At 43.1% G+C, this 17134-nt stretch overlaps 1 protein-coding gene across 2 annotated transcripts in view; it reads left to right on the top strand.

Moving 5' to 3' along the window:
• Positions 1 to 16513, top strand: part of LOC137799070 (carbonic anhydrase-related protein 10-like) — a 49650-nt gene extending 33137 nt beyond the window's left edge. Inside the window, exons 4-9 of one of the 2 annotated variants that reach the window (XM_068596160.1) lie at positions 5182 to 5367; positions 6993 to 7088; positions 8761 to 8833; positions 9094 to 9248; positions 10509 to 10683; positions 14040 to 16513. In XM_068596160.1, coding sequence (XP_068452261.1) covers positions 5182 to 5367; positions 6993 to 7088; positions 8761 to 8833; positions 9094 to 9248; positions 10509 to 10683; positions 14040 to 14062 — 708 coding nt within the window. In that variant the 3' untranslated portion in view covers positions 14063 to 16513. Of the gene's footprint in view, positions 1 to 5181; positions 5368 to 6259; positions 6845 to 6992; positions 7089 to 8760; positions 8834 to 9093; positions 9249 to 10508; positions 10684 to 14039 lie in introns of those variants that run through there. The other variant, XM_068596161.1, reaches the window with a different exon arrangement.
• The last annotated feature ends 621 nt before the right edge of the window (positions 16514 to 17134 follow it).

A 17134-nucleotide genomic window follows, 5' to 3' on the forward strand; every position in this document is an offset into this window, starting at 1 on the left:
TGTTCTTTCCTCTCTTCATACATTTGGTTGCATCACACGCTTGGCAGAAAGCAGACAAAAGCTTTGAAGATCCTCCTCACGCTGGTTTGTTTTCTAACACCACGTACCAAAGGCACTCCAACCTGTTTGTAGTCAATTACTTGGAGTATTCTTTGTTTTATTTTCCTTAATCCAGTGTGTGGAGCTTCCACACATAGTCCACCTGCCTGCAGTCCTCCCAGGTCTTTTGGCTGTTAGCACTCATTACACGCTGGGCGTCTTTAAAATGAACATGTGCTCAGGGCGGAGGAGGCCGGTCCAGAGACACGCGACATCACTGTCACTTCCAACTAAAGTATGCCATGTAATGTGATGACCTCAAGGATATTCATTTAAATCAAGGTCAAGGTCAAAATGTACCAAATAAATTGGTTCAAATTTGGAAATGAATACGCAGTGGTGTCACTGGCAAATGCAGCTACTGGTATTGTGTGTACTAGATGTGAAGCAGTTATGTAAAGTGTACATCCAGAACTCAACTGCTGTAGATAGAGAGGTCTGATTTTTAGGCCTTTTCAGGAAATAAATCCTGGATATTGACAAGTAGCTAGTTCTCCTGCCACCAACAAAAGACTCTGTAGCAAAGAGTGTTTGTTATAAAGTCAAGCTTGTGCTGTCAGAGGGTCTGAAGTCTGACTATTGCTCAAGACAATAATTTGGGAAAATGTCATAAATGACACTTTGGGTATAACATGAAGCAATATGTGATTAACAGTGATTATATAACTAATACGTGTTTAACAAGACAGAAAGGAGAAACGCTTCCTGACTAACACATATCGTACTTCCACCAAGCGATGTGGTTCTTCACACTTAGCAGAGTGGTTGCTAAGCAACACGCGTGCACACACACACACACACACACACACACACACACACACACACACACACACACACACACAGGGGAAAGCAATCTGAAAGATTGGGGAGATTATTAACCGGTTTCTGGATGTTGCTTTTGATGGACCCTTCGCTAAGCTAGCTGTCAGAGCTACATGGAGCCTCACGGTCCAGCGCTCTCTCTGGAGAAGAATATGATAACACGAGGAGCCAGCAGGAAGGTCTACCACGTGTTTTATACATGCAGGAAGCCAAACGGATTCAGCAGGGGAAACAGTTTAAAGAGGTAGAAGCTAAAGCCGAGGGTGTAAAAATAAACCCCTACTAAGGAAGAAGCCTGTTCCTGTAAAGCCAGCGAGGTCAGTTTCACTGTTACAGTCATGAAGATACACTCCTGAACATTAGATTTCTCTTCTAAAGCTGTATTAGTAAATAATTTAATATCAGACAATCATATAAATATCATGTACTTATCTTGTCCTACTGAAACCTGGCTGAGACATGAAGAACACGTCGGCCTAAACAAATCGACTCCTCCAGGTCATATTCATCTCATTCTCAGGTGGCGTTTGTGGTTTTCTGGCAAGTCATGCTTTAATGCAGGATGCCCAATAGCTCAATAGCCCAATAGCTCAATAGCTCAATAGCCCAATAGCCCAATAGCCCAATAGCTCAATAGCCCAATAGCCCAATAGCCCAATAGCTCAATAGCCCAATAGCCCAATAGCCCAATAGCTCAATAGCCCAATAGCCCAATAGCCCAATAGCCCAATAGCTCAATAGCCCAATAGCCCAATAGCCCAATAGCTCAATAGCCCAATAGCCCAATAGCCCAATAGCTCAATAGCTCAATAGCCCAATAGCTCAATAGCTCAATAGCCCAATAGCTCAATAGCCCAATAGCTCAATAACATAATAGCTCAATAACATAATAGCTCAATAGCTCGCGAGCCAAAAGGTGTGGGCACCCATAGTTTAATGTGTATAATAGTGAAACTCATTACTGGGAGAGGTTACAAGAAAATATACATTTCTAAAGCGTTACATTTCTACTTAAAATGTGTTGAGCTTAAAAAGTATTTTAAATCAGTAATGAGCGTTAGCACATATATGCTACGCAAGCAACTGAATGTAATGGCTCTAATAGAAATGTAGAGAAGGCTTCTGCTTCCTGGTCTGAGCTGGCTGTCATAGATTAAGTCAACAAATCATTTTACTGCTCCATCCCAAGTGGGATGAATGCTGCTCTCCTGATCAGACCAGGACTCCCCACAAAGCCTCCACTTATCTAGGAGGCCCACACTGTGACACTGTTACTCTATAACAGTGTTACTCTGTAACACTGTTATAGAGTAACACTGTTATAGAGTAACAGTGTTACAGAGTAACACTGTTACAGAGTAACACTGTTATAGAGTAACAGTGTTATAGAGTAACAGTGTTATAGAGTAACAGTGTTACTCTGTAACACTGTTACTCTATAACACTGTTAATCTTTAACACTGTTACTCTGTAACACTGTTACAGAGTAACAGTGTTACTCTATAACACTGTTACTCTGTAACACTGTTATAGAGTAACACTGTTACTCTATAACACTGTTACTCTGTAACACTGTTACTCTATAACACTGTTACTCTGTAACACTGTTACTCTATAACACTGTTACTCTGTAACACTGTTACTCTATAACACTGTTACTCTATAACACTGTTACTCTGTAACACTGTTACTCTATAACACTGTTACTCTATAACACTGTTACTCTGTAACACTGTTACTCTATAACACTGTTACTCTATAACACTGTTACTCTGTAACACTGTTACTCTGTAACACTGTTACTCTATAACACTGTTACTCTGTAACACTGTTACTCTGTAACACTGTTACTCTATAACACTGTTACTCTATAACACTGTTATTCTGTAACACTGTTACTCTGTAACACTGTTACTCTATAACACTGTTACTCTATAACACTGTTACTCTGTAACACTGTTACTCTATAACAAGTTTGTGCTGTTAAGACAGAATCCACCTTCACAAAAGCAAGTTGAGTGTGTGTTGTTGCTGAGTGACGCACAACAGTGGAAATCCTTCAGTAAATTTTAGATTGTAAATACATAGCCTCTTTTAAAATGTTGTTGTGCTTTTCTGAAAGGATTATGCTGTGAATAGAGTCCAGGAGTAATGTTTCATTCATAGTACTCCAGCAGTGGTTAAACTGAGGCTGAGCGCTGCACCTCATTTATTATAAACAGTCCTAATGAATGTGTGAATGCAGCAAACAGCATATAATATGTATGATGAATATAGTTGGCATGCATGTAAAGAGCATCAACATGATTAATGTGATGCCAGCGGCGCTGTGTGGAGATGACAACATACAGCTCTGGTGCGTATGAGCAGCACGCTGTTTGATCCACACCAACAGCATCCTTTCATTTATCATAAATATAGATGCATGAGGTCTGGATGTCAAAGCAGTATTGAACGCAAAGGGCAACAGAAGAAGTCAGAGGAAACAAGCCTCTCTGAAGATAAATAGTGTTTTGAGGCCTGGATTTTATCTTCGGATAAAATAAATCTGGGTCTAATCAATAGGAATAGTTCACCTGTGGGCTCCGTCCTTGGTACACCTTTATTACCTTTATTATTACCTTTATTATGGCACTCTGGGTCTACTCCCAAACTATTGTGTCTGGAGGTAGACCCAGGAGTGTCTTTGTGTTCTCGGCAGGTCTCCCTCCAAAAAGAGATTCATAATCTCAATGGGACTCATATATAGTATTTCATGTATTTAGTCTGTGTGATCAGCTCAGACTACATACATGAAATACTATATACGAGAGTTAAATGAAGGAAGATAATTCAATATGTTTGGTGCTTTGTTTATTGTTGTCCAGCTGAACGATGATATGACACTAATGCAGTGTTGATTGTGGCAGTTTTAGTCGAGGTTTAGTCAACAAAAGCACTTTCAGAGAAGCCTCATATTTGTACAAAAATTGTAAAAGGTTTTTGATTCATCACTCCACCTGGGATGAGGACAACTTGGGGCCAAGATCAATCTTTAAACGTCTTAATTCTCCGTAGCGTCCCATTCAGACACTGGATGAAGAAAGACATCCGGCCTTACTTCTTAGGCACACAATTGGTCGTTCACGTTCAATTTTTTTTCTGCTTGATTGATTTGTTAGTTGGTTGTTTGGAATATGAGCTCCTTCAAGAGGTCATAGAAAAACCTTTTGATAGTCATAACACATGCATTAGATTAAATAATAACACCTGAACAAACACATGAAACATGCCAAAAGCAATCAAGACAGCACTTTGCCTGTCACTCTGGGAGACTTTATACAACATGAATATCTGGAGTGAACGTCCTCTTGTTCCACAGCCAGCTCACAGACGCCTCCATGAAGACAGAGACGTTTGCAGCAAACGTCACACAGCACATCCTGCATTTAGTCAGAAAGCAAGCTTTTATATATATATATATATATATATATATATATATATATATATATATATATATATATATATATATATATATATATATATAGTTCCTTGAGTGGGCCATAAAGCTGCTCGGGCTGCAGGCGATGGGATTATCAGCCCACTCTCACCAAATGGCATCTGAATGAGACAGAAATGGTAATTTAGTACTAAAAACTCCTTTCTTGCTTTTTGCATCATTGGATGTTGTGTACTCTGTGATGCTGCAACGTAAAAGTATCCAAGACCGCTTGGAGATCGAAATGGTTTTGAAAAGGTGGCGGCGGTGTTAGTGATAGTAAACGGCGTGCAGCCTACCTTACGTCACATAGAAGTCTATTGTAATGCCTCTTGTTCCACACTGTGACACAGAACTTGATTTATTTTGTCTTTTCATCTGCATTGTTTCTAAACTTAAAATGTCCTTGAAATGGGAAAGACAATACGCTTACTTTACCTCCACTGCTCACACGGAGCCCAGACTGATGGAGCTGTCAGGAAACCGTTGGGCTGCACGTCCAGACGACACATGTTCTGTAAAGTAGGAAGACTGGCCACCACCAGTGATGTGTATTCATGTAGCCTGTTCATGTAGTCTATTATTCATGTTCTTAAGACAATAACTGAACAAAAACTACACTCTGCTCTTGTTTGGAAGGACATATGCAGGATGTGCCAGGAAACTTTGGTCCCAGGTCACTAACTCATGTTGGCAGATACAAGGCAGAAGGAACAGCGACTGCAAGCTTTATACTCGCCGTGAAGAGATGGAAGTAAAACTGTTACTGCGTGTCCCTGCAGATGGGATGTACCATGTACAACACGGGGAAGCACGTGTCGCTGCGGCCGGACAAAGCCCACCTGGTGAACATCTCAGGGGGGCCACTGGGTTACAGCTACAGGCTGGAGGAGGTCCGCCTCCACTTCGGGAGCGAGGATTCCCAGGGTTCAGAGCACCTGCTCAACGGACAGGGCTTTCCTGGAGAGGTAAGAAATAAGACACACTGGATTCAAATATTCATAGCACTCACATGTGACTTCAGGCAGCGGAGCAGTGAGTGCAGACAGGCTGATAAGTATTCCTGACAAATACAACTACAGCCATCGCTATCTCAGATAAACACGTGTGCTATTGCAAACACATACATGAAACAGACAAATGCACACAACACACGCACAGATTAAGTTCCCTCACTCAGAGGGAAGCTGTTCGGTGAGCAGTCTTGATCTTAAATCTTGTTATTCACCAAGAAATGAATTCAAACATCTGGTTGTCAAATTTGAACAAGCATATGCTTTCTTGTCTCTACTCAGTTTATTAAACCCACTTTGTCCAGAGAGACATGCAGGTCTGTTAAATGAAAGCTTTAAAGTGGATCTCTCGTTTATTCTGCAGATTCTACATGGAGGCAAACGTAATCTCAACGGTTTAGTTTAAATTCATTGTCCAGAGCAAAAGAACCACAACTACAGCCGAGTCGGTATCTAACGGGGCCGTGTTCTACACAATGTCATAGTGATTAGCAGAGAATGAAGTAAGAGTCATCAAATCCCAAACACATTGTTTATTCTTTAACACTGATTCATTAAATATATTTAAAAGTCATACTTTCACTTCCAAAACCAACAAATGTATCACCAGATGTTGTAGCCCCCTGAGCATCCACTTCTATGGACTCACTGACCCGGGAACTGAGGCAAACAGGGATGTCCTGGACAAGATGGGTCCAACGGAGAATGAACAGGAGGCTGGTACCCAGAGAACCAGACACCGAGGAAAACAATCTGCACAAAACACTCTCGAAAAAGTGTTCTTCAGTTGGCCTGAGCAGAACTAGAGGTGGTGAACCGGCAACATGTTGTGGTGGCTTGATTGCAGATGAGCAGCAGATGTGCAGGCGTGAGGAACCAAACCACCTGCAGCCACCAGACACAGGAACAAAGACACACAAAGAAGAGCCTGAAGGGGAAAGAGGACCCTGACAACCCGACAACTCGACAATATGACAACCTGACAACCCGTCAATATGACAACCTGTCAACCCGACAATATGACAACCTGACAACCCAACAATATGACAACATGACAACCCGACAATATGACAACCCGACAACTCGACAATATGACAACCTGACAACCCGACAATATGACAACCCGACAACTCGACAATATGACAACCTGACAACCCGTCAATATGACAACGTGACAACCCGACAACCTGTCAATATGACAACGTGACAACCCAACAACCCAACAACCCGTCAACCCGACAACCTGTCAATATGACAACCCAACAACCCGACAACCTGTCAACCTGACAACCCGACAACCCAACAACGTGACAAACTGACAACCCGTCAACCCGTCAACCTGTCAACCCGACAACCCGACAGCCTGTCAACCTGACTGGCTTTGAGTCAGTTTTGACTGAACCCAAGTGGAGTCCCGGGTCAGGCCGGTCAGGCCGGTATTTGGTCAATTAATTTGGATATTTTAAAAACTAAAACAACTTGCATGTGTACGTTAATCTTAACAATAACTCAGACAGCAAAAGTATAAATGAACTCTAGTTTTGCATGTCATGCTTTGTGTCATTGTGTCTCTCCTTCAGGTCCAGATGATCCACTATAACCAGGACCTCTATGCCAACTACACTGAGGCAGCTCGGAGCCCCCACGGCGTCGCTGTGGTCTCCATCTTCATAAAGGTCAGCATGTCCTTCTGGGGTACAGTGAAAAACAATGATGGAACATTAACATTTTTAAAAGATATTTTGAATAACTCATATGGTATGTTTAAAGCATAACGTCTGTAGATGCTCTGTCTGTCTGTCGATGACTTCTTTGTACACTTCAAGAGCCGCTCATCTGAACAAGACTACGTCACACCGAGTTTTGCTTTGGATCAAAGCGTCAGCTAAATGACACGTAATGGCCTCCCCGGTTGGCTGTGGTTGGGCTGGTCCAATCAGGAGCCTCCATCACCAATCGGCCCTCCCTCTGACATCACCGGACCCACTTCTATTCTATGCTTTACTAAACTCGTTAAATTTACTCTCATGCTAAAGTCATTGTTCACTGACTAGTATTAATACTACTCCTCACGATATGTATTCACACTCATGGTTTCCATCTTCTTTACTCATCTAATCTCTTCTGTCAGTCTAACTTTGTTTTAGGTGTTATTAAATGTCAATCATGACAATAGTCTACTCAACACTTGCGTCACTCGCTCGCAGACAATGATGTTTTTGAGGACCTTAAACACCCCTATACACACACACACACACACACACACACTCCCAGCATGCATCACTGCTGATACCACTGAACAGAAAACATGATAAGGTGTAAAAGCTTATCATGTTTTCTGTTTTGTTCATTTCTACAATATAGTTGTTGAAACGGGTTATGGTTAAGGTCAGGGTTAGGGTTAGGGTTTGGGTTAAGGTTATGGTTACGGTTAGGGTCAGGGTTAGGGTTATGGTTAAGGTTATTGTTAAGGTTATGGTTAAGGTTAGGGTTAAGGTTAGGGTTAAGGTTAGGGTTAAGGTTATGGTTAGGGTTAGGGTCAGGGTTAGGGTTATGGTTAAGGTTATGGTTAAGGTTAGGGTTAAGGTTAGGGTTAGGGTTAAGGTTATGGTTAGGGTTAGGGTCAGGGTTAGGGTTATGGTTAAGGTTATGGTTAAGGTTATGGTTAAGGTTAGGGTTAGGGTTAAGGTTATGGTTAGGGTTAGGGTCAGGGTTAGGGTTATGGTTAAGGTTATGGTTAAGGTTAGGGTTAAGGTTAGGGTTAGGGTTAAGGTTATGGTTAGGGTTAGGGTCAGGGTTAGGGTTATGGTTAAGGTTAGGGTTAAGGTTAGGGTTAAGGTTAGGGTTAAGGTTATGGTTAGGGTTAGGGTCAGGGTTAGGGTTATGGTTAAGGTTAAGGTTAGGGTTAAGGTTAGGGTTAGGGTCTGCTATTTGCAGGTCAAGACAAACATCACGTTTAACAGGTTACGTTTAACAGGTTACGCTTGCGCTCACTACTCACCTATTCTTAGCTTCTTGCCAAAAGCTGAGCTTGAAATCTACCCCTCCCTCCCCTCCTCCCCTCTTTCACCGGGTCTTTTGACCATGAGGAGCACCAACTTGGGTTGGTGACGCAATGATTGTCATGGCAGGTGTTTTGCTCAAAGACCCAAGAAAGCTTAGAGTTGAGTTTGAAGCTTTTGGCGGTTCTCAAGAAGCACCACCGCAGACGGAGCCCTCTGACCATGTCTGAACGGGGCTCTGCACTAGTTCTACTCACACAGGAAAGAAAGGAGTTCACTGTTTCATCCTTCGGCCACTTTACTGCAGTGTGCTTTTGTTCATGATCTCCTCTTTGTCACTTCTCAGCTCTCTGAAAACTCCAACGTCTTCCTCAACCGCATGCTCAATAGAGACACCATCACCAGAATCAACTACAAACGTAAGACGCAGTCTCTCTTCCTCTCACACAGTTTCCACCTGTGTTCTGTGCCGAGACAAGCTCTACAAGGAATACAAGATAAATACAGCCCTGTAGATTTACAAAGAAAGCAAGAAGCAGGTCTTAACCCTAAAATCGGTACAGGCTACAGTTTGTCTATAAATGTTAGGCCAGTCCCCATAATGTGACGCTGAGAGTGAATCTAACCTCTGAATGCATCACCTGAAGACTCTTCTCTCTCTCTTTCCTTCCCTGTCTAGATGATGCATTCTTATTAATGGGCCTGAACATAGCCGACCTCTACCCTGACACCACGCGTTACATCACCTACGAGGGCTCCATCACCATCCCTCCCTGCTACGAGACGTCCACGTGGATCCTCATCAACAAGCCTGTCTATGCGACGCAGACGCAGGTGAGTGGAGGATAAGTAAATGAAGTATGCAACCAGCATACTGTTGAGCATCTTTCCTGTGGATCTGTCGCCATAGGGTGCAAACAGATTTGATATGCAAATGACAACGTCATAATCTGCAATTGAAAGCGTCTACTTTTTCCTAATTTGGTTTAGATTTTAAAAAAGGCCGGTTGTAACAGAGATGTCATGAAATGCAGCGCATACAAAACCATCCTGCTCCTAGGTGTAAAAGCATGTTATTCTTTTCATCGACATCCTTCTGAATAAGTATGGATGAAAGATGCAGTTGTGAAGTCTTCATCTTCATGATCAGGGTGTCGTCATCACATTGTGTGTTCCTCTGTTCTGTCTAGAAGTCTTTCATGTGTGAAGAGCAGCCGAGTGTTTCAGATGCAAACCCGAGCTCTTCCAATCAGGAACTGTCAAAGTGCTCACTACCATCCCGCGCAGGACTCACCTGCATACACCAATGCATCATCAATGCATCACCTGCATACACCAATGCATCATCAATGCATCACCTGCATACACCAATGCATCATCAATGCATCACCTGCATACACCAATGCATCACCTGCATACACCAATGCATCATCAATGCATCACCTGCATACACCAATGCATCATCAATGCATCACCTGCATACACCAATGCATCATCAATGCATCACCTGCATACACCAATGCATCATCAATGCATCACCTGCAGTTTACTCTCAACCCTCCTTTGATCCCAACACTCTGTACTTTCTCTCTCTCTCTTTGTTTCCCTTCCCTCTTCCTCTCCCACCCCTCTTTTACATTTTTATTACGTCAGCCTTTTCGCAATTATATTTGCTCTACCCTTTAATTTTCTTGGACTTCTACCCTTCCTCCCTTTTACTGTCTATCTCTTCATCCCTCTCTCTTCTCTCCTCTCTCTCTCATCCCTCCTTCTACTTCAACAATAGTGACACAGCTTTCTTTTGTTGAAAGGGGACAGCTGCCTTTTAACAAGTGTGTTTTATTTCCTAGCTAATGTAATGTATAAAGAATGATTCAAAGGATGGAAACGCATTCACAGGCTTCTTCTCGCTTCCGACAACTTCCTAAATTGTGACGTGCATCGTCCCGCTTGAGAGAATGCAACACTTCTGCTGCTTGAGGCGACTGACTGAACTTGATTGACTTGAATAACTTTATTTAATTATACATTTCATCCATGTGTGAATCAAACTGCAGGAGTTGAAACCAACTCCCGTCTTGTGCTCCTCCCCAGATGCACTCCCTGCGCCTCCTCAGCCAGAACGAGCCCTACAAGATCTTCCTGAGTATGAGCGACAACACGCGGCCGCCGCAGCCTCTGCTGCAGCGCTGCATCCGAACCAACATCAACTTCCACAAGCCGGGCCGGGCCTGTCCCAACAACCGCGCCCTGCGCCCGCAGTACAGAGGTATGAAGGAGGGCGTGGCCGCGTTTCTGCATTCAAAAAATGTGTCTAATCATGAAAGTTAGTTAATGCCTATTAATACCAAGTCGCTGTTTTTTTACACTTTCCATCCCTCCTGAGCTCATTATGGCAGTTTGCCTCTGCCAAGACTGGAGATGCTTTAAAGTCAGTTTTGACAAAAAAAAGTCAAACTTAATAACCCCATTACATCTCATAACCGATATTCTTCTAAATTGTTAGAACGCCATATAAGCTCGAGCTCCCACGATGCTAACTTCAATATGCAGATCTGAGGGTGATACCATGGAGCTAGTCTCCTTGTTTAGTACTCCTCTTTTTTAGAGGAGCTATCGAGTCCTGAGTCACTCTTAATGAGCCAATAGCACCATCAACAAGATGATCCATCTGGGACGGACTAAAGTTAGTACAGGAGTCCTCTGTTATAGTGAGACAGACTAAAGTTAGTACAGGACTAAAGTTAGTACAGGAGTCCTCTGTTATAGTGAGACAGACTAAAGTTAGTACAGGACTAAAGTTAGTCCAGGAGTCCTCTGTTATATTGAGACATGGTAGTGAATCAAACACAGAAGGAATCACTTCCTTAAATCTAACAACAGCACCGTGAGTTAAACCTCCAGTATAAACTCTTGCCTAACGGCGTAACAACCAGTGGGCCTGCAAGATAATAAAATCAATATCCTTAACCCTAAGTCAAGGTTTCTACTTTTTTAACCAATTGAATAAGAATTTAAACCTTAATGTGCTATATGAACAGTTGCATTCATTGCAATTGTAACATAGTAGCATTTTAAAAAGAGAAGAAAACAAATTATTTTGAACATAAACTAATTTGCATTTGCATGATTATACAGACTATACATTTTAAACTTTACTTTGTGAACCTTTTTAGTTAAAGAACCAGTTAGGACTGGTTCAGGTCTACAGTTAGAGCTGGTTCAGGTCTATAGTTAGAGCTGGTTCAGGTCTATAGTTAGAGCTGGTTCAGGTCTATAGTTAGGACTGGTTCAGGTCTATAGTTAGAGCTGGTTCAGGTCTATAGTTAGAGCTGGTTCAGGTCTATAGTTAGGACTGGTTCAGGTCTATAGTTAGGACTGGTTAAGGTTTATAGTTAGGACTGGTTCAGGTCTATATTTAGGACTGGTTCAGGTCTATAGTTAGGACTGGTTCAGGTCTATAGTTAGGGCTGGTTCAGGTCTATAGTTAGGGCTGGTTCAGGTCTATAGTTAGGACTGGTTAAGGTCTATATTTAGGACTGGTTCAGGTCTATAGTTAGGACTGGTTCAGGTTTATAGTTAGAGCTGGTTCAGGTCTATAGTTAGGACTGGTTCGGGTCTATAGTTAGGGCTGGTTCAGATCTATAGTTAGGACTGGTTCAGGTCTATAGTTAGAGCTGGTTCAGGTCTATAGTTAGGACTGGTTCAGGTCTATAGTTAGGGCTGGTTCAGGTCTATAGTTAGGACTGGTTCAGGTCTATAGTTAGGACTGGTTCAGGTCTATAGTTAGGGCTGGTTCAGGTCTATAGTTAGGACTGGTTAAGGTCTATAGTTAGAGCTGGTTCAGGTCTATAGTTAGGACTGGTTAAGGTCTATAGTTAGAGCTGGTTCAGGTCTATAGTAGGGACTGGTTCAGGTCTATATTTAGGGCTGGCTCAGGTCTATAGTTAGAGCTGGTTCAGGTCTATAGCTAGGACTGGTTCAGGTCTATAGTTAGAGCTGGTTCAGGTCTATATTTAGGACTGGTTCAGGTCTATAGTTAGGGCTGTTTCAGGTCTATAGTTAGGGCTGGTTCAGGTCTATAGTTAGGGCTGGTTCAGGTCTATAGTTAGAGCTGGCTCAGGTCTATAGTTAGGACTGGTTCAGGTCTATAGTTAGGGCTGGTTCAGGTCTATAGTTAGGGCTGGTTCAGGTCTATAGTTAGAGCTGGTTCAGGGCTATAAGTAGACCTGGTTCAGGTCTATAGTTAGGGCTGGTTCAGGTCTATATTTAGGACTGTTCAGGTCTATAGTTAGAGCTGGTTCAGGTCTATAGTTAGAGCTGGTTCAGGGCTATAAGTAGACCTGGTTCAGGTCTATAGTTAGGACTGGTTCAGGTCTATAGTTAGACCTGGTTCAGGTCTATAGTTAGGGCTGGTTCAGGTCTATATTTAGGACTGTTCAGGTCTATAGTTAGAGCTGGTTCAGGTCTATAGTTAGGACTGGTTCAGGTCTATATTTAGGACTGTTCAGGTCTATAGTTAGACCTGGTTCAGGTCTATAGTGAGGGATAGTTTTTCCTGACCTGATGTGGGGTCATGGGATGAGTACAGATTGTCAATCCCTCTTCGTTACTGTCTATCCGTCATGAAAGAGGGATCCATCCTCTGTTCCTGTTGGTTTGTGTAGACAGTACTCTGTTCCTGTTGTTTTGTGTAGACAGTACTCTGTTCCTGTTGTTTTGTGGAGACAGTACTCTGTTCCTGTTGTTTTGTGTAGACAGTACTCTGTTCCTGTTGTTTTGTGGAGACAGTACTCTGTTGTTTTGTGGAGACAGTACTCTGTTCCTGTTGGTTTGTGTAGACAGTACTCTGTTCCTGTTGTTTTGTGGAGACAGTACTCTGTTCCTGTTGGTTTGTGGAGACAGTACTCTGTTCCTGTTGTTTTGTGTAGACAGTACTCTGTTCCTGTTGGTTTGTGGAGACAGTACTCTGTTGTTTTGTGGAGACAGTACTCTGTTCCTGTTGGTTTGTGGAGACAGTACTCTGTTGTTTTGTGGAGACAGTACTCTGTTCCTGTTGTTTTGTGTAGACAGTACTCTGTTCCTGTTGTTTTGTGGAGACAGTACTCTGTTCCTGTTGTTTTGTGTAGACAGTACTCTGTTCCTGTTGTTTTGTGGAGACAGTACTCTGTTCCTGTTGTTTTGTGGAGACAGTACTCTGTTGTTTTGTGGAGACAGTACTCTGTTCCTGTTGTTTTGTGTAGACAGTACTCTGTTCCTGTTGTTTTGTGTAGACAGTACTCTGTTGTTTTGTGGAGACAGTACTCTGTTCCTGTTGGTTTGTGGAGACAGTACTCTGTTCCTGTTGGTTTGTGGAGACAGTACTCTGTTCCTGTTGTTTTGTGGAGACAGTACTCTGTTCCTGTTGTTTTGTGGAGACAGTACTGGATGAGCTAGAGATTCCTCCCAAAATGCCTCGAGAAGCTAATTTACTATTTATAGGAATATAGTGGCCGGCAGCAGCAAACATTAAAATGTGTTTTTCTTCTCTAATTATCTCAACTTATGCACACTTCTGTTTCCTGCATGTGTTTTCTTTCAGTCCTAGTAGCAGCTCATTCCCCTCTCTTCCCTTCTCTTCCTCAGTAAATCAGTGGCTCCTCAAGTAGAAGATAAAAAGGTGTGGAGCTTCAGCGTCACGACAGGAGAGCAACAATCCTTCAAGTCTACTTCCTGCTGCCGAGCCGGCCAGCTGTTTGACTTGAGCTGACGGGGAGGCAACACCTCTGTGCTGGACTACAGCCCAACGCTGCTCAGCTCCTCTCAACCGAGCGGACCTCAAACCCTCTTCTGTGCTTCCTCGTACCATCTACAGGAGATCACAGCTCTTAGGCAGCACTGAGAGGGCACAGACCGGATTCTGAGTGCAAAGTGTGAAATAAACCATAATTAATCTGATCTGTTTTATTTGTTGTCTTAACTCACTGAGACTGGAGATGTAAATACTCTCAATCATTTTTCTTTGGCTGGTTTTTGTAGTGTTGTTTAGAGACGACAGTGTGCTACGTCAAGGCGGTTCTGAAAATGATCATCCATTGACTGGAGCATTATTACATCCCATTAATGTCTGAACGCACAGCAACGAAGGCAGATCAGCTGTGGTGTGATGAGGAGATAACATTGTGGGTTCTGAAATCAAACTCTCAGTAAATGAATGTGAAACGTGTGAATCGGGTTGCATGAAGGAAGGCAGAGGAGCAGAAGGAGAGACTGCAGCTTGTCGCCCTCTTGTCATCTGCTCAGGTCCTTTCATCAGTATCATGAAGCGTCGGCCTCCTCTCTGCAGGACAATGGACTCACTGAACATCTCCAATTACATTTGTTCACATTGAAGCCAATCATCATCAAAGTCACCATCAGCTGAACCACTCGCAGTTAGATTTAGCACCGGCAGGACGGCGGTGATGACGGGCGGAGCTTCTCGTCGCTCAAACGCGTCATTAATATCAAATGCTAACGCAGCAGCTTCATGTCTCGATGATGAGTTAAACGTCCAACACTGAAAAGAAATCACGTGATGAATGGTAAATGGACCTGTACTTGTTTAGCGCTTTTCTAGTCTTCTGACCGCTCAAAGCGCTTCAACACTACATGACATCATTCACCCATTCACACCCTGATGGGAGGAGCCACCATGAAGGAGCCACATCAGTAACATCAACCATTCATACACATTCATGCACTGTAGGTGCAGCTACGGGAGACATTTTAGAGTTCAGTGTCTTGCTCAAGGACACATCGACATGGGCTACCGGCACCGGGGATCAAACCACCGATCCTCTGATTGAAAGACGATCCTGCTCACCACTGAGCCACATGAGGCAGGAAACACCTTTAAAAAGCGCCAAAATCAATCATGCTCTTCAATAATAGAAATGAAATCCTCATTGAAATATTGAAGCTGCCATATGAAGAGCTCTTGGACACAAACAAAGGATACTTCATGTTTCTCACCATGACACTGGGGAGGGTTCACAGAAGGATCGCTCAGCTCTTGCAGATGCTAAACCTGTACAAATAAGACAAAAGAATCTGTGTATTCAAAGCATTATTTGATGCAAAAGTGTTTTCTTCATATGGAAATTACCCTCATTAAAGTACAATTCATAAAGATCAGCATGTGATAGATGCAGTTACAGAGAAATGATCACACTGACTGGGCTATTGCATCCCGAATAGGTTTTCTCTCACGTTTAAAGTCCTTGCCGGAAGGTTTCAAGTCATTCATCTTTTCCTCTTTGCCAGTTTGCCTCCTGTTCGGTGCTCAAAGACAGTCGTGATATGGACACATAGAGAACTGCAATCAGAAACTAAAAAGGTAGATTTCCCTCCACTACAAAACCTTTTTGCATGTTTACACTATAATGACATTGCACAATATCGTTTGTGAATTGGAAGTCGAGATGGGGCAGACAGCAGTTACATCCATACTGTCTGTAGTCGCTGTATACTTAAGGTTTAACACATGTTGAGGGACTTTACTACCTCCTAAATCATTTGCAACGCTGATTTTCTGAGAAATGTTGGCACCACCCATAGACCAGTGGGATAGTATGAAACCAGTGGCAGAAACGTTCATGGCCTGATCATCTTGAACATGTTGGCACATGAGCATCCTTGGAAAACAAGACTCTCATGCCGAGAAAGATCGACACACAAGTGATCGATAGAAAACCGATCTCTGCCATTCTCGTGCCACCAGTGGTCAGAAAGTCAGTGAAGGTCTTCACGAGAAAGAACCAGATGATCAGAGCTGACGGATCCGTTCATTTGGTCAGAGCTCAGTTACATGAAGCCGACTGGCCCCATGAAGACCCTCGTCCACAGTGAGCATGTTCGATGATGAAGTCGCCCTCTAAAGCTGGAAGATGGACGGCCTACAGTATGCATGTCCTGGGCTTTGTGAATCAACAGCAACACAACATTCATGTGGTTATCAGTTTGCTGGGATGTTGTTCTTCAGGCAGGGATCAAAGCTTTCTGTTTCATTCTGAAAACTGTGTAAAAAAAAAAACCGTCATTCTGATGTCTGTGTTCTTCCAGTTTAAGCTCAAGTTTTTGGGGCAAAATTAAACATGTTGACACATCATTACTAATGTGTTGTGTAATGATGGTTTTAATGTTTCCAACTAACAGAGTCAATCTATTCCCATCTGATCAAAACAATCTATTCCACTGCAGGACGGGTTCTCACACTGTTTGGAGCTGTCCCTAACAAGTAGTGTCATTCATACAACTCACATTCTCAATCTGTATGTAATCCACGTCAGGTCCAGTGGTGGAGTACCAAGAGCGACAATGTCTTCTGAGGGACGGGGTCGGGGAGATGGGTCTAAAAACACCTGACTCTCACCAAGGAGACCACCGTTTGAGTCACCTTGTCACACTCAATGCATAAGAAGTCACACAGGGTGAGAGGGAGACACACAGGGTGAGAGGGAGACACTCAGGGTGAGAGGGAGACACTCAGGGTGAGAGGGAGACACACAGGGTGATAGAGAGACACTCAGGGTGATAGAGAGACAGTCAGGGTGATAGGGAGTCACACAGGGTGAGAGGGAGACTCTCAGGGTGAGAGGGAGACACACAGGGTGAGAAGGAGACACACAGGGTGATAGGGAGACACACAGGGTGAGAGGGAGACACACAGGGTGATAGGGAGACACACAGGGTGAGAGGGA

Source organism: Clinocottus analis, unplaced genomic scaffold (assembly GCF_023055335.1).
Source record: "Clinocottus analis isolate CAN_PGR_092001 unplaced genomic scaffold, fCliAna1.0.p SCAF_34, whole genome shotgun sequence".
NCBI classification, from domain to species: domain Eukaryota; kingdom Metazoa; phylum Chordata; class Actinopteri; order Perciformes; family Cottidae; genus Clinocottus; species Clinocottus analis.